This window comes from Uranotaenia lowii, chromosome 2, assembly GCF_029784155.1.
Source record: "Uranotaenia lowii strain MFRU-FL chromosome 2, ASM2978415v1, whole genome shotgun sequence".
Classification (NCBI taxonomy): domain Eukaryota; kingdom Metazoa; phylum Arthropoda; class Insecta; order Diptera; family Culicidae; genus Uranotaenia; species Uranotaenia lowii.
Window position 1 is genome coordinate 357,927,196 of NC_073692.1, and position 20,928 is coordinate 357,948,123.

At 33.7% G+C, this 20,928-nt stretch overlaps 1 protein-coding gene across 4 annotated transcripts in view; it reads left to right on the top strand.

The window, feature by feature from the left end:
• The window catches only part of LOC129747538 (RNA-binding protein fusilli-like), a 317,363-nt gene that overhangs the window by 145,079 nt on the left and 151,356 nt on the right, over positions 1-20,928 (top strand). For all 4 annotated transcript variants that reach the window (XM_055741809.1, XM_055741813.1, XM_055741811.1 and 1 more), the window contains exon 3: positions 19,195-19,659. In XM_055741809.1, the coding sequence (XP_055597784.1) occupies positions 19,195-19,659 (465 nt within the window). The remainder of the gene's footprint in view (positions 1-19,194; positions 19,660-20,928) is intronic.

The following is a 20,928-nucleotide window of genomic DNA, read 5'->3' on the forward strand; positions in this document are numbered from 1 at the left end:
AATTCTCAAGTTATGCAAAAAATGCATGGTGGTGGGCCTCAATTAATAGATATAATAGAAAAATTTCTCGTATTCGAATATCCTCATATGCCAAATATGGTTCAAATTTGCTCGATCCGATTTCCAGTTATACTGAAAATTGTAAGGGAGACCTCTTCTCCCTCTTTTCATCCACCTTTTTGAAGGATTGAGGGATGGTGTTATTCTTGAGTTATGCAATAAAAATTGTATGGAACTTCCCTCCCTCTTTCCTTTCTCCCCGCTGGAAGAAGGTAGGGGTTTCAAACAAACATTAGAACATGTCACGTTCCCAAATATCCGCCCATGCCAAATTTGGTTCCATTTGCTTCATTAGTATTTGAGTTATGTAAAAATTAAAAAGAGAGCCCCTCCCCCCTTTATATCTCCCTACTGGAAAGAGGGAGGAGTCTCAAATAATCATAGAAATATTTTTCGTATCCAAATACCTTGCAATGCCAAATTTGGTTCCATTTGCTTTATAAGTTTTTCAGTTATGTAGAAAAATATGAAAGAGGCTCCTCCCCCTTTCAACTGCAAAAAGGGAGGGGTCTTAAATAATCATTGAAATATTTTTCGTATCAAAATACCTTCCCATGCCAAATTTGGTTCCAATATCTTGAATAGTTTTCGAGTTATATGAAGAATTGTAAGGTAGCCCCCCTCCCCCCTTCCTACCACCCCACTGAGAGGAGGGAGGGGTACCTAATATTCATTGAAATATTCCCCTTTTCCAAATACCACTCCATGCCAATTTGATACCATTTGCTTGATTGGTTCTCGAGTTATGAAAAAAATTGTGTTTTGTTTGGGAGGCCCTTTCCCCCCCCTCCTTCTGTTAGGGGGAGGGGTCCCAAACTATAATAGGAACCTTCTCCGGTCTCCAATACCCCCACCTGTCAAGTTTCACGTAAATCGGTTCTGTAGTTTCTGAGTATAGGGAACAGACAGAAAGACAGACAGACAGACAGACAGACAGACAGAAATTCATTTTTATATATGAGAATGAGAATGAGAAATGAGAATAAACCCGGGCAAAATCCGAGCTTTTGCAATAAAATCCGGGCAACCGTACCGGACATGCTAAAATTTCATATTAAATAACCAGGCAAACTCGGATAAAACCGGTCAATCTGTCAACCTTAGTATAGATCAAAATTTCTCTAGCACTGTGAGAATTTCAATTTTGTAAATTTATTCTTCAAGTAAGCTTCTTTTTTTCAACTAACCAAAAACATAAATATCCACCATTATTTCGTTTGTTTTTCAAAGGATTGGAAAACTAAGGATTGGATTATTATTATTTTTGTTAAACTTAAAACTTCATTTGATTAAAAAAATATGTTTGTAGTAAGCTTTCTGAGAAACTCTGCTGGTGTTTGGCTTTCCTTCCCTTTAAAATATTTCAAATATATTTTGAAAGAGTTCACCCTGAAGTTGTTTCAAACGAAAGATTCATAGCTTCCTTGTAGTTTGTTATCATACTCGTTTTAATATTTACTTAGGTTTTATGAGAACCTTAGGTCTTCACCTTTACCTGAGCGTAGATTGAAGTTCGTCTTTATGTTCCATCTATTTTCTCAAACTGAATTTAAGTGATTGATATTCATTCAAGCCATAAATCGTAACCGACAAGCTTTAAAGCCGATCAATCGGATGCTGATACACCATAACCGTGGTTCAGATCAATGGTGGCTAATTACGATCGACAAAGTGCAGTGTTTTTGTTTTTGTATGGTCCGGCAGCCTCATCTTCATTATTGAGGGCACATGCACCAGACCCAAATTGTCCCTGCTCCAAGTGCTACGATGCACTACCAGCTTCAAACGTTCCAATCAAATGATCGATCGATTAAGTCCGATGAGCTATTGCGAATTGATTGAAGAGAGGGTTGTTTTTACTGCAATGAAGCTCCTGAACTTTTTGTAAGTTCGGATGTTATTAAGCAGTAATTGGTGATACTTGAAGTGGCGCTTGATGCATTCGTTTTTTTTTGTCTTCTGAAATCACAACTTATGGTTATTGAGAAACAAGAAAAGGGATAGACGCTGGTTTGAATGTTATGAGAAGTAAAGACAAAAACAAACTCATTTGATGAGAGTAATCATTTAGGTACGTTTAAAATAACAAGTAGCCTCATTCTTGTTGAATAAAAAAAAATTGTAGCCATGACTTGCTAAATTGAAAAAAACAAATTAAAATAAATTTGCCATGTATGATTTCTATACATTTGAGCCATAAAATAACATAAACAAATCAAACATCTTTACAGCATTATCCATGTCATTAATTATGGCCAAGACAAGAAAATCTTGACCGAAACACCTGTATCTTCTATGTAGCTATCCAGCTTATTAAATTATTGAATGGCTGTATTTGAGTGTTCCTACCCAGCTTCGAGAAAAGCGAAACAAATCTCACTAACTATTAATCTCGCAAACTGGTATATATTTATGCTCCATCGGTCGACTTCTCAGCGGTTGGTTAAAATTGTATGCCGCTTTGCATTTCCAAAGTTATCTATGACCATAACATCTTCGGGAAAATGCCGAGCCCAACTTGAATTTTACCTCCCATTGACTTGAACTAATTACTTATAGAACTCTCCACATAATTTAAGCTCACATGGTCGCGCCTAAATAATAGCTACGAGTGATCATAATATTCAATCATCGACTGTTGACCTAGAAAATGTTCTGGTATTTATTTGCTGTTCGCGAAAATTTCGCGAGCTTCTTCGTGAGAGGGAATGTTATGGGTCGATAAGAAATTTTTATATTGAAAAAATAAAATATAAAATAAATCACATGTCCGTATTTTAACTAAATTTGTTAAAATTTCTTGCTTTATTTGTTAAGTTATTACCGTTAGTGTTATTGTTATTACTTTGAAACTTGAAAAAAGTACGCAATAGAAGATCAACCATTTTACATAATTTATTTTACTAATAGATCCTATTCTAGCGCATTTACATATGATAGTCATTTGGCAGATGTTTGCTACCTACTCTTCGGGAATCGGGAGAAAATCGAAAATACAAAGTTTTTTTTGCATATTCTTTTTCCAACATACCAGAAGTTTTTAGGTAGCTCTAAACTTATTTTAAAAAAAATATATTTTACTTGAAAATATTGCTTGTAAGTGCACTTCTATAAACTTCTTTCTGTTAGTATTTTTGTAAATTTGTTTCAACAAATCGATTGTGGTGTGTCAAATTTAAATTAAAAAAAAAATTTTTTGTTTAATTTTTTTTATGGAAAAAAAACTTAGACATGTGATAAGCGCTGATGTGGTCTAGTGGATAGGCTAGCGCAAGTCTGGTAACCCAGGCGTACTAGGTTCGATTCTCGGTACCGGCAAGAAAACTTTTTCGTTCGAATCCCATAAGTTGCCGACAGGTAAGATGTGTTTAATTATATAAATAACTAAATGTACTAAATATTTCAGTAAGAATGCATCTTGGGTTAATCTGGAGAGACTATTGCAAGCCGAGTGGATTGCCAACCATTATAGGTCTCTAAAGGTTGGATGCCTTCTCTCGACGAACCATCGGCCGTGGAAGCCCTAGAAGCAATTCGAAGGCCAAGCCACACAGACATATGCTGGACCTTTCTACCGATGGGGGAAACCATACAAACATACATACAAAAACAAATTTAGATATGTAATGTTTATAGCGAACCAAATAATAAAAAAAAGTATTATTTCTGGACTTTCTTGTCCAACGTAACGAAAACGAAAATGATCGAAATCAGTATTTATATGACAAAATGGTTAGAATTTTGAGTTGTTATCTATTTCGAGATGATAGCAGCGTAAAATAAAAACTCATAAAGAGGAGAAATTTATGTTTGAACTTTTACAATAATCATTGGAAAAAGTGTGAAAAGGGTTTAATAAAGCATTTATATTTTGTTTTTGAAAAAATCAAAGTAAGGCATTAAACTGGTCTCACATTTCATTGTTTACATCTCACTTTCCATCTCTTTTGTATGGGGCCAACTGAAAAAAAAATCATTTTTAGAGGTTCCTCAATCGCGATCTTGGAGAAAAATCCCTTTTTCAATGATGTGATTTAAAAAAAATTCAGGGTCCTAGAAAGGAGCTATTTTCTTAAAAAGGAATACCTCCTTGAGAATCGAAACACTTGCAAACGAAGACTTAGATGATTTAGGGGGATCATCAGAAGACCTGAGCTAAATTTGACAACGGCTAGGGGTTGAACTGAATCTCTAGTATGAAAGAAATTCTGAATTATTGTGTTTTAAAGAAGCATTAAAACTAGTAGGAAGTAGGTATTCAGTATGTAAAATTTGATAAATTGAATACAAAATATCCTTAATTGTAATTTTAATAAAGTTAAAACCTAAATAGCTCTTCACACGATGATACTAAAAACATACTTTGTTTAGCAAAGTTTAAGTGCACAAAACTCAGCATCTTTTGATGGCATCGGCATTAGAAAAATTCCACGCTAGGCACACATTTTGGTCAGTTGAATAAAACATGTATGGACAAAAAAATTGTTTTTTTTTATGGAAACAGCTTGCTGATTTTAAATTTCGATACAAATTTCGATACAATGACGTGTAGTCTTTAATCCAAATAAAACTTATGATTTCAATTTTTAAGTTGTTTCTAGATTTGTAAAAATTTGAAAAAAAAAACAACCCCACCGCCCCCCTTAGTTAGGGTTGCCAACCGTCCCGCAAAAGCGGGACATTTCCCGCTTTTTTGTTGAATGACCCGCCGTCCCGCTTTTTCCTCAAAATGTCCCGTTTTTTTTCTTGAAATGTTTTCAAAAAGTTCACTGACTTCCACAGCAAAGAATCAAACTTTAGCATATATTTCATTGGTTCAACAAGGAAAATCTGTTTAATACGTCTTTTTTTTCTCATACAAGCAGAATTTTTTATAGTTTATATAAGATAATACTGAATAGCTCTAAAATTACAGTATGATTATGTTTCAGTTGAGTGTTCTTGGACCACGTTCAACCAATGTAATTTAAATTTTAACTTTAATGCTTGCTTCCAAATGATTACACTAGGGAACAGCATTTTTTGATGCTTATGTTTCAATTACTGTTTTGGATTATTTAGGCGTCCTGAATTTGAATAATTTGTACAATTTGTCTATAAGCTCTTATTTTAGTTACATACATGGCGTATGGAAATTTTGAAATTGAAATTGAATTTTGGGTAAAATCGATCATTGACGACTGACGAACCAACAATCCTACTTGAAAAACAAAAACTGATTTAGAACCTTTTAAATATCCTCCATCTTATAAAGGATTTAGATTTTGTCTTTGGCAGATTTGGTCTTTGTCAGTTTTTGGTATTCTTTATTCAAAGATACGCTTTAAAATATTAAATTAAATATTATTTTGAGAAATTAATAACTACAACATTTCTGACTCTGCTGAAAAAAGTGAATATTTGATATTAAAAATTTTAACTTATTTCAGAACTTTGATGAAGACTGCAAAATAATTGGACTAGTTGTTTAAGAAATATTGTATTTTTAATTTGGGTAATAATTTCCTAACAATGTTGTAAAAATTCTTTTTTAGGAAGAATTGGGAAAAATAAACAATAAGAAAATTTCTATAACTTTTTTCTGTGAAGTAAAAATGACTCGCGGTCTTCGAGAAAGCTGATCATTGAATTAAAACCTTCAATTTCCAATCCTTTATAATGTTCTACAGTTTTGCCAAAAAGTGCAACAATTGATTGAATGAGTTTTTATCTATTTTCCAAAGTTATCTCGAAAACAAGAGCTGTTAGAAAAAAACAACTAATTGCATATCTTAGTTAAATTGCCTTTTATTATACACAACCTTTTTCGACGCAATTGTCCAAAATACACAATTATGGAAGTTTTCTCGAGTTTTCAAATTTTTAAAACAAATTTGAAATGTATTTGTTATTACTCAAATATTTTTACGTGGGATCAAATTCGCCTCTCACATATAGGACATGAAATTTTCTCTCTCTAATAACGTATTGATTCGTGTACATTTCAAAAAACCGTGTAAATAAAAGCCGTGTTAGTACTTTCTAGGAATAATTATGGCCGATGGTATACGTATAAGTTTGGCTGTACAATTTAGCATCTTTTTTAAGAATTTTTTAAATGTCTCGCTTTTTTCGGCTGTGTCCCGCTTTTTTTTCGAAAAATGTCTCGCTTTTTTCTGAAAGTATCAGGCAAGCCTACCCTTAGTACTTTCAACGCCCCCCCAAAATTCAAAGTTGTGCTCAGAGCCCCCCTAGGAGCTGTTAGCACCTTTTTTTTGTTTTTTTAAAGTAGATTTCGAAAAATTGCTGTTATTTCTTTAGATTTGCAAATTCTAACAAATTTTTTAATCTCAATCAATCACAAACACAATCCTGCACCCAATTAACAACGTTTGGATGAAATTTGCAAAATCGTTTTGAAATGAATTAAGAATTCCTAAATTTTTTTTTTAAACTTTGATGGGCCATACCTTTTATAATACTCAAAATAACGACTTTAAATCTGTTCAGCTATTGAATTCAAATGTAATAATTTCACTGAATCAATAACTGCTACATATTCTCTACATTGAAGGGTTAAACAATTTTGGGACACTCTAATGTTCACGTATAATTTTGTTCACGTATAACATCTCATTTCTCACGTCTCACTCCTGATGTCCCTCTTCTCATTCTGACTTCTCACGTCTCATGTGTCCGTTCCACGTCTCTTTTTTTAACTTACGCACCATTTCTCATTTTGCGTCTAACTTCCCCCGTCCCGCATCTCCCATCGCATATTTTACTCCTAAGTCTTTTTTGTCACGTCTCATTGCTTACTTTCGTCTCACGCCTCACCTCTCTCTTCTCACGTTTCAATATTTTTTTTTATCGCGTCTAACGTCTTACTACTCACTTGACATTTCTCACTTCACTCGTATTTCGTCTCAATTTTCATTTTTTACATCTCACGCTTCACGTTTCCACGTCTTCTAACGTCCCACGTACCACTTCTTCCTTCTCACGTCTCATTTCTCACGTATCATGTCACGTCACACTTCTCACGTCTCACATTTGACTTTTTTCGAACTCACGTCTCACATACTTGTCTCAGGTCTAAATTCTGTTTCACATGTTTTGCACAGGCCTCAAGTCTTATGTCTTTGAACTCATGCACAGTTTTCATATCTCATGTTTAAGTTCTTATGACCGGGTTCTGGTATAATATCTTTGGTCTCAAGAAGTAAGGTCTAATTTCTCAGGTTTCATGTATTCAGTCTCATTTCCTAGGTATCAGGTCTTACGTCATAATGAAATCGATTTTTTCAAACGGTTTCGAAATAAGCTCGTTTTTACACGGTTTATGTTTAACATTACTTTTACCGTGTAAAAACCTCGATGTCATCTGAATGAAATGAAATTCCACATTCACGCTTGGCTCTCGACAGTTTTAAACTCTGGTTCTTTGCTCATCCAGAACAGGATCAAAAATCAAATTCTTCTTTTGTCAACCCCTCTTTTATTTTTGACGGAAAGCCTGAAATGGGAAATAAAGATATATAATGTTTGTATTATTATATGGAATGGAAGTGTTAACCATGAGTTCGGGACGGAAGGCCCCAGTTGTAGACATTACAATCCAAAAATGGAACGAACGATCAGGGAGAAAAATGGTCCCTCCGGATTTTAGGGAACGCAGTGCCATTGGCCAGAAGGAACCGCAAGTGGACCGTAAAGTATAACAAGCAAAAGTTCAAGCAGTGAAAAGTACCCAAGCTAAGTATTTATTTTTAGTAGGTTTTCAAAATTTACTCTAAACTGTTAATTTTCCTTGTTTTTTGTGTTTTGTTTTTTTTCCCTATATTTTCTTTAAGGTTTTAGTTTTCTACAGCTTTTTAAACGTTACAAAAAGAAAGTTTTGAAAAATTTCGACCTCTATACTTTTGTTTCAACAAATCCTGTATTTTTAGCTTGGATCGATAAGTTCCCGGAAGTACAATAAGGTTCCGTAGTCGTCAATTTAAATCGATTATTATTTTTAAATATCCTTTTTTTTATTTAGAAAAATGATTTTTTTTCATTTGAGAATTTACCCCATTTTTCAATGGATGTTGTTTTCATGTCCTGCTGACTGGAAGGCAAGAAGGAAATCATTCCAGATTATCTCATTTTTAAAAAAAAGGTTTTTGAAAGAAGAGTACAAAACATAGAAATTTGTCTAAAATTTATACGTTAGAGTAAGGTGTGGTAAAAGTACGAGTCGGGTAAAAGTACGTTTTGAGATTATCGCAAACCGAGAACAGTAAAATTCAAAACTCTGACGTGGATTAATAGTGATTTGGACTGCATACATCCAGACATAATTTTTTTCGTAGAAGTTAAAAATACTCCGAAAAATGAGGTAAAGTAGCTTTTTTGCATAAATGATGTAATATTTAAAATAACGGCAACTATGGTTGAGCAATCAAAATTCTGGCTTTCAATGAAAGTTTTAATGTGTCTGTTTAGTTGTTTTCAACCACTATCAAATGCCGAAGAAAGAATTTCTTTAACATGTCTCTGTTTTGCACAATAAACTGTGAATCTCAAGAAACCTTGAAGGGGCAAAAGTATGAACTGCAAATGGGGCAAAAGGACGAATGATATAAAGGGGCTACTGAAAAAAATCTGACCGGAAAGTTTAAACTTCTTTTTAAAATGAATTGGAGACATCAGTGCATATTTTTGTATCTACAAAGAATTGCTCGCACCAAAAATTACTTAAATACGATGAAAACTGTATTTCGTTAACCTGTTGAATATAGACAATTAGTGGAGAACTCCAAATTCGCGCACGTCGTTCGCCTATGTATAGGATTTGTATCAGAAGTGAACACAGAAGCTGCTGCTGTAAGTAAAGATTGATATAAAATAATTTCTCACTTCATGCAGAATTGTGGAATTTTGTATGGTCGTACTTTTACCCCACATCATTCGAACTTTTGCCCCAGAGGTGGGGTAAAAGTACGTTTCGATAACAGTTAGGCATTTTCTCAACTGTTGTCAAATGAGTCGATCGATTATCTTCGTAATTTTTTAGAAGAGAGATCAAAGTCTAAGGACTCAAATGCTGTTCTTGGTTTTTTTGGAAAAACAACTGCAAATTTTTCTAAAAATAGAATAGCACTAAGGTCGCACTTTTACCCCACCATACTCTATTATATTTGCGTCGCGGAGGGGGAAGGATTTAAATATGTTGCAGGATTGTTAGCGAACCGGGAAGAACTTAGAGAGTTTTAACGTCTCGTCGAAGAACCAATAAAGGACCTAGAATTTTTAATTATCATCGGAAAAAATCATGTTTGGAAGGTTTCAACGGAATTTCAGAAGTTTTTTAAAATGTATTTCTTAATCTGAATGTAGTTTACGACTGTCTCGTTTAGTTTCAACTCATAATCACGTACAAATATTTTTTAAACTGATTTTTTAGCTTGAGCGGAATTATTCTCATGAAATGATAGTTTTTTACATTTTCAACCACGTTTTTGTTCATTGGTCAACAAACGAAGTTTCAATCGCCTTTTGAAAAAACGTTTTGTGCGATCTGTCGAAATCTGTTGTCTCCACCCTAATAAAATAATCTTGTTAAATTTTCTAATATTCAATTTAACGGTTAATATGTAGTCTTGCCTCATTAGCCAATCTTGAGCTCAAATGACAAGGTCTTTCGTTATACGGGCGTATTGACTTCATTTCAGTAACATAAAAAAAATCATCATCTAAACTAATCTTTTCTCAGATTCTAATACACAGAGGCTTATTAACCCATTTAAGGAAAAATAAATGAAGTACAAATATGTTTTCTAAGGCCTCACGAAACGGTTTAAAAAGCATAGAATGACTATTGGAATATTTTTTAGATAATGATTTTTTTTCATCATTAATTCAAGTTGTATTGAATGGATAAGAATTATTTTTCGTCGTTTTGTTGAAAGTTCATAGCAAGATCATGGTTTTTCTTCTCAGTAATAGCGAAATCAATATGAGGCAAAGAGTAGAATCGAATTGATGAGTTTACAAAAACAACCTCTATCAGTTATTAATACAGAAATCTCGTTTTATTTTTTTTTTAACTTAAAAACGAGGTATTTATTTAAAAAGCATAAGACATCAAAACGTTTGTTACAATTATACTTGGAAGTATCTCTTCATTTTGAAGGGTCGTTTTTGGAAAAACATCAATATAACAGGAATAATAGCTAGAAAAATAAGTTAGCTTCAAGAAGATTTTTAAAATATGCTTTATTCTCCATAACTGCATTATGGTAAAATTTTTGCCTTTTCGTAGCTGCCTCATAGATAGAAGTAGGAGTTTCCTTAGGAAATATTTAGGAGCATAGAAGGTGTAGGAAAACTTGATCGCACCATTTGCCAAAATGGATCCTGATATTAAACCTACCCCAACTAACAACCCTTTCCCTGGATATTTCAATATAGATTCGCAGACGTATAGACGGTTTCTATAGTTGGAGATATTGACTTACCTTTGTTTCTAAATTTTTCAAAATTTTTCTTTGAAATATAAAGGTCGAAAGGTTGTTAATTGATCCTATGAAGTATCCTACTAACAATCCTCCCTGCATCCCTCATTGACTACTAGGACGTGGCCGGCGCCGTTATTGATCATTTTCAAAGGGAGAGCATGAGTTTTGTGCATTGCGAATGAACTGCTACTCCCAAGCACAATTCTTTTGGCCCTTGCACAAAACTGATGGCCTCGATCAATCACGGAGTAGCAACCATTGGCGAAGTAGAACTATTTCTGCCTAGCCACGCCAGCGATCATGGAATTGGAAATGCGTAAGTTGAACAAATCCTTATAAAATTTGCTTTTTGAAGTCTTTAAAAGTGTTGTTGTATAAACATATTTGCACAGCATTTTCAGTTCAATGATTTAAGGTGGATATGAGTAGTCAACCAAGCTAAGCTAAGCTATAATGTTTGCATTATTATATGGAATGTTTGATAAACTTATCAAATATTCGGAAAAATTTCAAGCGCAAAATCCTTGATGTTATTAAATTTTTGATAATACACAATTGACCTTAACTATAGGTTTTATGCAACGTAGATAGTATGCAATTATGTTGAATAAAAGCTTTTGTCACGTGTTTCAACTAGAAAAATTCTTCCACTAAATTTATGCCGAAATTTAGGATGATGAAATGATATCAGTATTTTCTCTAGGACTAGAATTTTAAGCACGTATCCAGGCCGGACAAATCCGGGCAATTTTGTATAAAAACCTGGCAAAATCCGGGCATTTGATTTCGAAATCGACGACCATAAATCCAGGCAACATCCGGGCAAATTTTGTCGAAATCCAGAAATTACTCAACAAAAATAAAAAAAAGGATGTTCCCAAGAACTGTTCCCAAATTTTGTTTTAAATATCCGGGCAAACCCGGGTAAAACCGGGCTATCTGGCAACTTTAGACTAGATAACTCTCGTGCATTTATCATTGACATAAATGAATTGTAGCTTTGAAATGATGATACACTGCTGTTTCCGGAAACTTTACGGTGTTAAATGTGTTTGTTTACAGCCTACGTTGTTCCTCTCAGCTTATTAGCCACATACAGGGACCACACCAATCATCGATGACCTTTCCATAAGCTTAGCCTGTTCGTTTCGACTAGTTGAGATTCAGTTGTTGCCTTCAGGTATAAGAAGCATTAATTTTGCATTCCTTCTTCTGTTTGTTTTGTCAACCCCTTTATGACCCTTTGAATAGCGCAAAGATAAACAAATAACACCGATGTTTACTTGTGCTAGAAACCCGATGAGGAGGGAGGAATCTCTCATTCTCTGTCTCACTGACAGCAGCCATTCAGTAAATGTGGGATAAATTTCCACAATCGGAAGAGATTGATGAAATTCCTCCGTTCCCCATCATTGATAAATAAAAGCGGGAGAAGTGGGGGAAGCTGAGTTCGCCGGAATGGCCAGCTAATTGGCAGCTCTCGGAAAATCTAGAAACCAAAACTGCCCTTTTAGCACGCGAGTGAGTGCTGCCGTCATCATCAAATGCGAATGCCATTCGAATCTGGCTGGTGGATCTTCGACGATGATGGTCCGAGGTACTTCATGGCTATAAATAGATGCCATAGATACCAACCCCAGTAATGTAGCCATTGAGAGCTTCCAGTTGAGCAGGTGAGCGGAAATTTGGCGCGCCGCTAAGGTGCTGCCGCGATGTTTTTGAGCGCGGTTTAGAGACATATTGACGACGACGACGACGACGCTAGAGATGCGAGAGTGGAACAAAATGCATGCATTAATTAGCATTAATAAAACATCAGTATGCTAAATTGAGGGTTTACAAGCCGGTGTTTGAACATCACGCTTCGAATGGGGGGAGATGTGAGGGAGGGGCTCAACTATGCAGCTAAATATTGAAGGGGTGAGGTGTTTCTAAAATAAAGTGGTGGAATAATCGGCACCTTCCAGGCAAGTAGTGCTGCAGGCCACGCTGCATTCATAGATGCTGGTTGATGATATTGGTTCAATGGGACAGCTTTCTGGAGGAAGGCGATCTGGTGTCTGATCGTAATCAACACTCCCTTGGCCGTTAATATGCGTTACTTTCTTTCTATATTATCCACAATGTTATGTTTGCGCGTTGTTGATGGGCATCATAGTTATCATACTTACCCAACTCGATCAAAAATCTACGTTTTCAAAAAAAAACCAAGCGCACTCTAAGGAGATTCTGGAGCGAACAATTAGAGAACCTTGCTTCCTACTCAAAAGTTATTTGACAAAACCTCATAAAAATTTGCACATTCCAAGTAACAATTTAAGCTTTATTATTATTTAGGTCAGCACAACTTCGTTAGAGCTATAGCATTAATCTTCGTAAAAAGCTAAAGTACATCGCCAGAACTCTAATAAAGCTAATTTGGCAATTTGACCCTATTCTAGAATCGTCAACATGACAAAAAAAATTAATCTTTGACAAAAATATTATGCTGTACAATTTAGACCACCAAAGCTTTTATAAAGCTTTTTTAAAACATGTTAGCAATGTTTGTTATGTTTTCGATTCGGTGAGTTCTCCGAGTTTTTTTTTTTTAAATTTTTTCCCAGCAACCATGATGGTTGATGAATGGTGATTGCAAAATTGAGATATGATCTGGTAAAATTTATAACAAAAAGCAATGTTTTAACCATATTATTAGCATATTTTCGACTGAAAGTCGAGATTGTAGGTAAAATGTGTGTGGAATAGTATTTTGCAATAAATGCGCCTTGTCAAATCTTTAAAATAAGGAAATTTTAATACAATACTTCGCGAAAAACCTTTTCAATGAATATAATTGTAAATTATGACATAATAAACATAATGGAATTGATTGAAAATAGGTCTGAAAAAATATTTTCAAATACTTGACATTGTAAATCCATCAACATAGCGTCATTTTGTGCCGTTCGTTTTTGCAATCAACATTGCGTTAGTCAATTCAATGCTTAAAAGCTTTATTAATGATCAGATAAATACCCAGTAAACATGAAATCGTATCAGAAATGATAACTTAAGTCGTTTACAATGGTGTTACGAATCGCAATTCCAACTGCATAGTGATCGTATAAAGATATGGCTGAACTCAGTTTAAATCTTATATGATAGAAAGTCCGCCAAGTTTGTAAATTTTGAAATGATTTTGCTCTTGCGCGAGCTTCAAGTGAGAAAATCATCATGTCCTCTCTGCAACCAGCAGTCCATTAGGATTGCCTGATTTTTGAAGGTCTATCCTGATAACCTGATAAGCCTCGTTTTTCCCCTGATTTTTGGAAATAAGTCTGATTTTGCCTGATTTGTCGGTTTTCACAGAAATCTTGTACAGATTCGTTCTAAACTCAATAGAAATTCAATGCTTGCTCGCCATCATTCCAACCTTGATCTCAATAACTTCACATTCTGTTGGATTCAAATCATGTATAAATATATTATTACTGGTTTTAGAATAGTTTTTGGCGTCCTGGACTAGATTCGTTTGTCCGATGTTGCCTATGCCATTCAGTTTTACTGATAAAGCGTGTTTAAAAAAAACATTTTTATGATAAATCAATAATTGATATTTTTTAATTATTTTTTACTTCTTTGTTGAAGAATGCAATGCGTTTTAACCTATCCTTTGAAGAATATCTCCAATTCATTTTGTCTGAAAATTTCATCGGAATTTTGTTTCAACAGAAGGAATAAAATAAATTAAAATTTCTTTAACTTCAAAGTAAAAATTTCTTGCAGTCATCGGCAAAGTTGTTTATTAAGTAAAAACTTTGATTATTGAAAATCATGTTTCATTCTACAGTTGCTATTTATCTTACACATTGCGAAACGTCTTATTAAAAGCTAAACGTTAAAAGGTTAAACATCTCACGTTTTCGCCCAACAATCAGCCAATTGCGTAATCTTCAAAATAAAAAGTATGGAAACGGAACAAATGATTGATTTATGTTTCAAAGTCAGCAATTAAGGCAAATATACTTTTTATCAAAATTAATTGACTAGAGGATTAACATGATTGAACATTTCTTTAGAAATCGGAATTTTTGTTTCAAGTTTCTAAAACTGTTCTTGCATATCTTTTGCTACGAAATTTTTGAAATCTGTCACATTTAAGCTTAACTTCACGAGAACTACTATGATAATTTTTGCAGAAGGCTTTGATAAGAATCTCAAATATTTATGTTTGAATACAACAAATCCAAAAAGCTAGATTTCAAGCAACTGCCGAATCACATATTTGAAAAACGCTATTTTTCGTCAATTGAACGTGTGAAAGCTGGTCAATTTTTCATAAGAAATATGTATAAAAGGCATGAAATAAAACAATACCGCGTTTAAAGGTTGAAGTGACAGTGAGCATGTAGCTAATTTAAAAGATTTATGAACGGTACTGTGTATCAGCTCCATAACATTTTACAACAGTGATCAAAAAGGGCACTCAACTCGATCATTCTATGGTATTTTCAAGCTCCCTGAATTTATGAAAAAAATGTTGGCAACTCTGCCATTGGCTAGAAATTACATGCTAATGGAGTAATATTGATCAATGAGAGAACTGGAAAATATTTGTGGGATAACGCCCAATGTGGTTTTCGTCGCTTAAGAAAAAAAAAAAAAAAATTTACGTATGTACATTGCCTCCACTTTGGTAGGTAAATGCTGTTTTTTCAACTTTCATACGATCATTTCAAAACATTTATGGAACGTATATCAAAACAGTATAAGAATATAGCTACAAAAATGTTTGCTGTGTGACTATAGTTTTAAAATGATTTTATGAGAGCCATATAAAAAGCTCAAATTTGATGTTTCTCTCGAAAGCCAATCAATTTCAAGCGTAAGATGAATTCCTCATTTCTGAGTGTCAATCATCAGTACGAAATGCCATTAAAATATTATAACAATGTTATGACGGCGATAAAAAGCTGAAAACTTAGTTCAGTTAATGAGGACAATTTTTTTAATTAAAAAAAACAAGGGATTGGTTGTGAATGTCCGGTGGAGTGATTTCATAAGTTGAAGTCGAATTTCGTTGTCTGACGCCATATGGATATCCAAGCTGGCGGCTTCCGCTTTACATTAAAATACTGTGAATTTAATGAAAAATTAGCATGAAATTTTATTAAGTTTTTTCAGTGGAAAATATTGAAACTCTCTAAACCCTAATTTCAACAATTTGTTTGTTCATATTTATCATGAAATCCAACAACAGCCCAAGAAATTTTAGGACGTTCGCGACGTTACTCTGAAAAAGGTTAAAGTTAAGTATTCTCTTGATTTTTTTTATAACCAGTAAATCAAAAGGAAAACCATTAGAAAATTACTTTAAAATTCCGCCCTGTTCAATGTGGAACATTATTCATGAATATTTGTTCTTCTTTAACAATGTCACAAAAACATTCCATAATTTTGAAAAAATGATTTTCAAATTTTATTTCAAACCTATCCTTGTTTCACCAATTTAATATATCTTGTCTTGTTTTTGGTTGATTTTTTTTCATATCAAACCTTAATATGGATAATTAATTCAGCATCTTGTTTAGGGTTTCTCGATTTCTCCTAAGTTGAATCTCACCATAAAAATTTATGTATTTAGAAATAACATTTGTGTGTGAAAATAAACTGAAGAGAGACGTAGTGGTCAAAATTTTCCACATCTATGAAATGTTTATTTTACCAATTACTAAAATTTAGGAAACATTTTTTTTCAGTTTTCGTAATTTTGATAATTTTCAAACATATATTTAATTCAAAACATATGATATACTGTTTTATACAAATGTTGAGAAAAAATTTAAATTATTTATTTATTGAAAATAACCACATTACGATAGTAGTTAATTTTTGTTTCCATTAAGCTCAATATTTAATATTCTTATTGATTGAAAGCCCTCAATAAGGCGTAATAAGAGTTTGGAAAAAAATAATCGTCATGATTTACCGTAACGCTTATCAAAAGTGTCTCCCAATCAATCCTTTTCACCTCCTCTCCAACCAAAATTATTTTGCTATCTTTCTTGCAATCTACTATTGACTGCTAGGACGTGGCCGGCGCCTTTATTGACGTTAATAATGCGAGCATCAGTTTTGGGCAGTGTTAATGAGCTGCTAATCCCTAGCAACATTTGTTTTTTAAACTTCATTTTTTACGGTTGAAGGTTGATGTGAGTAGTTAATCAAGCTAAGCTAAATCTCATGGATTTTTTTTTAGATTTTCGACCATTTACAGACCCCGTTCGTTTTTGGCAACACGCCCGTAAATTTTATGTTACCAAAATCGAATGTTGTTAAAATCGAACGGTTTTTCTGACACTTTTTTATTTTTGATTTTCATTTCAAATTATTCAAAATTGATGTAAAACCTTATCTTAGCATAATTTTTTCAATTTGGCTCAATTATATTAGTTTTGAGCAGTAAAACATTCATGTTTTTTCTGTTTAAAACTATTATAATTAAGCCAAATTGAAAAATTGCATGCTAACATTACGTTTTACATTAATTTTAATCAATTTAAAATGAAAATAAAAAAATAAAAAAAAACGGCAAAAAATCGTCTTTTTTGGATGTTGCCAAAATCGAACGGGGTCTGTATTTGAAATATCAGCGGAAGTCACAATCTTGGGTGGCGTCAGAAAGCGAAATTCTACTTCTACTCGTTTAGCTCTGCGTGCCTTTATAAAACATGCCAAAAAATGTCATAGTTTATATTTTATTGGAGTTTTAATAGAGCATTCAGAACCCTTTCTAAACAACTTAACATTTTTGAGATAACACCAAATTTTAACGTTCCATACACTTTCAAGTTATTTGGAATCAAAATTAAAATCTCGATTATTCCGATTTCCTTTGGTCTTCCCTTTGGTGATTTCTAAGAGTCAAAACACCGAAAATTTGAGCGAAAAAATTTGTCCATGAATTTTTTCCCATACATCCATTGCCACCCTATTCGAAAAAAATGCAATACTTAGTATTGCGTATAACTTTTGAATGGATGTATGGAAATTGATGAAATTTTCAGTGAAGCTGCCTAGTAATGTAATGTTTTCACTACATTACATTACTAGACAGCGTCACTGAAAATTTCATCAATTTCCATACATCCATTACAAAGTTATACGCAAAACAAAGTATTGCATTTTTTTCGAATAGACTCCTTATGAAAGTTATGAAATACAAATCCTATTCTGGAAGAGCTCAAAACATTTTTTATTTACACAAAAAAGGTTACAAATATCAAAATCGGACTATGTAGCATAAATTTAGACGTTGTGTGATTTCAGTTACTAGAACTGATAAATTTTCTGTCCTCAATATGTTTTGTCTAAACATTAAAGAATCTTTTGGTATATGAATATAATTTATCCGAGCAATAGTAAACTCACATTGAATAATTGCTCCGACAACGGCTCTAATTTTCTATTAAACACTATACTTAGTCGATTTGTCGATTTAAAATTTCTCAAACCCTGGGTTCTTAATAGCTTCGTTTTGGTTAAAAATTTATCCATGTTTTTTTCAGAATTTTTAAGTTACGTTAACATTAGTAAATTTGAACTTTAAGGATTGTATGGGAAACCTGAATATTTTGGTTCTTAAAAATCAACATCATTTTTGTTTATTTTATGGAACTGAGTCTGGTGATGGGTTTTGTGCCAATTTATAAATTTCTTCAAAGATAATTTTCCGCGGAAGAACTTTGTAGAAGACTATAATTTCATATCTTATTAGGTAAAAAAGTTATTAGCTGATGAATTTGACTTCTTGGAACTTGAAGTTCACAGAAGGCTATTTAAGACCTTATTTGTAACTTTTATACTGTGTGGGTGCGATTGACATGTCACAAAAAAGGCTATTTGAGGAACTTTTTGGAACTTTAAGCCCATAGAAGGCTATTTGAGGAACCTTTTGTAACTTTCATGCTCGCATTCGAGAAAATTTGGTACCAATTCCCTTTGAAACCTTTATTCAGCGAAATTCGAACTTTGGAGGAACGAGTTTAAGTAGACATGAGACCTTTGGTTGCTTAGGTTCTTTTCAAGGAATACTTTGACAGGCACAAGCAGTGATGTCATAAGACATATTCATCAGCTAATTACTCTTTTTCTCATTATGATTCGAAGTTATGGTCTTGGACAAAGTTGTTTAAGGGAGAAATTTCCATTAAAGAATTTATAAATTGGCACAAAACCCAAAACCAGGGTCTGTTTCACAAAAGAAACATTAATGATGTTGATATTTGAAAACCAAATATTCAATTTTCCGATAAAAACATCAAAGTTAAAATTTACTCATGTTAACGTTACTTAAAAATTCTGGAAAAAAATCATGGATGACTTTTGAATTCGAGAAATCAAAAAATGACCTTAAATTAACAAAGTATCGAGCGGAATTGGTAAGAACCATCGACATCTGACCAGAATTGTTTCTTGGTCACATTCTCTGTTGAGTTAAGAAAAAGCTTATCAAATAAGAGAACAAATTTAATATTCCCTAAATCGTTTATATGAAGTCCTTAAATAGATAATTTCTGACAACCAAATAGGACCACTTTTAAAACCACTGATCTACCTCTAAGTTAGGTCACTTTTTAACTAATACTTTTTCTCTCTTAATCCTTCGCAGATCGTCGGTGTCAAGCAGTACTTCGTGCGGCCCTCTAATCCGCTACAAATCGGACAGCACCAGAACAGCACCCTACTCAACAGCAGCATCGCGACCAGTACCAGTAGCATTAACAGTAGTCAGAACAACATCAGCTCCAGCAATACCTCGCTCGATCAGACCAGCTCAATCAACAACATCAATAGCAATAATACCATCAACAATAATAACAACAACAACAACAGTGGTAGCAACAGTTCCCTTTTGGGATCCGGAGCAGGTACCACCTGCCTATCGCTGTCCACTTCCAACATCCACAATTCGTCTTCCTCGGCCGCTTCCACCGCGTCGTCTTCCTACGGAAGTGGGAACCTGCCAGGAACCGGAGCAGCATCATCCGCGGAATGTGCAATCAGCCAGGAGATCGCGGCCATCGAGTCGCTCATTCAGTGCAATGGACGACCCCTGGAGGAGGTGCTGGAACAGGTGAGTTTGAGTTTTATTTTCCATCAACTTCTAGATCAGAAGTAGAGCCCCGAGGAACTGGTTTTTTGAGGTTAATAACTGAAAAGTGGACAGATTTTCTCAATCGCGAGGTGTCGTGGTTGTTAATGCTGCTCACGTTAATCAAAATTGATGCAAGCTAGCTGACAAGTTGTCACTGATCCTTAAACTGAAGTAACAAGACCCATTTAGTTTAGTTGGTACTTATGCAGATACGGGCACCCCTAATGGTGGAAAATTGAGGCTTAATTTTTTTAACCAGTAGGTGCAACTGCGTTAGATTTTAGTGTAAAAGCCTGAAGTTATTTCAGTTTAATAAGCTTTAAAAAACAATTTATTTACAAATGGGTAAATAACGATTTACTTTTTTAACGAAGAAATACTTTCAAGCTTGCTTTTTTAACAAGATCAGGTTTGCTAAAATTACAAAAATTCAAGCTGATGTTTAAAAGAAGCACTTGATACCAACTAGGCGTTGCAGAAAACTTTATTAATCAAAAGCTTGTCGTTAAACTTATAAAGGCTTCAAGTTCGATGATCCGATGCATAATATTTAACACTTGAATGACCAAGGTCGAAAAAAAGTCGGTCCTTCAATCTCGAACAGCTGTAACTTGTCTTCCCTGGGCTGAATTTCAATAATTAACTTCTGTCGAATTACTTAGAGTGTTAAGTTGGAAATCGTTGACCATATCCATACTACTATGCATTTCAGAAATTTGAGCTAAGTAATGAAATGTAGAACTAAGTAACTTTTTTCTTGTTAAGTAGCCTCTACTTTTCCCTTATATGCTCATACTCATCACTTGCGAATGGTTACAAATTTTGTATTCGCTTATACTTTTGAGATTTCTACCTCTTCATTTTATTTTGAATTTTAATGGGATAACAAATTGTAAAATGAATAAATAAATAAATAAATAAATAGACCTTAAAATGCTTAAGTGTAAAAAGAATGTTTCATTTACGGCAAATCAGTCCATTTAATTTTTATAAACGACGTTTATTTTATTCCGACGTTTCGGTGTCTATTAACACCATCATCAGGGATCAAAGTTGTCGTTTATTACTTGTTTTTTGTAAAAACGTACTGTCCGGATTATTTGGTTTAGAATCAATTTGAAATTCAAAATTTAAATTTATCTCCAAACTTTCTATGAAAAGCACTGTTGTGTACTTTCAGGCGGTACTACTGTTTTGCAATGTTTTTTCTTGCGTTGTTTTTAAAAACACTAAAACATACAGTCGACA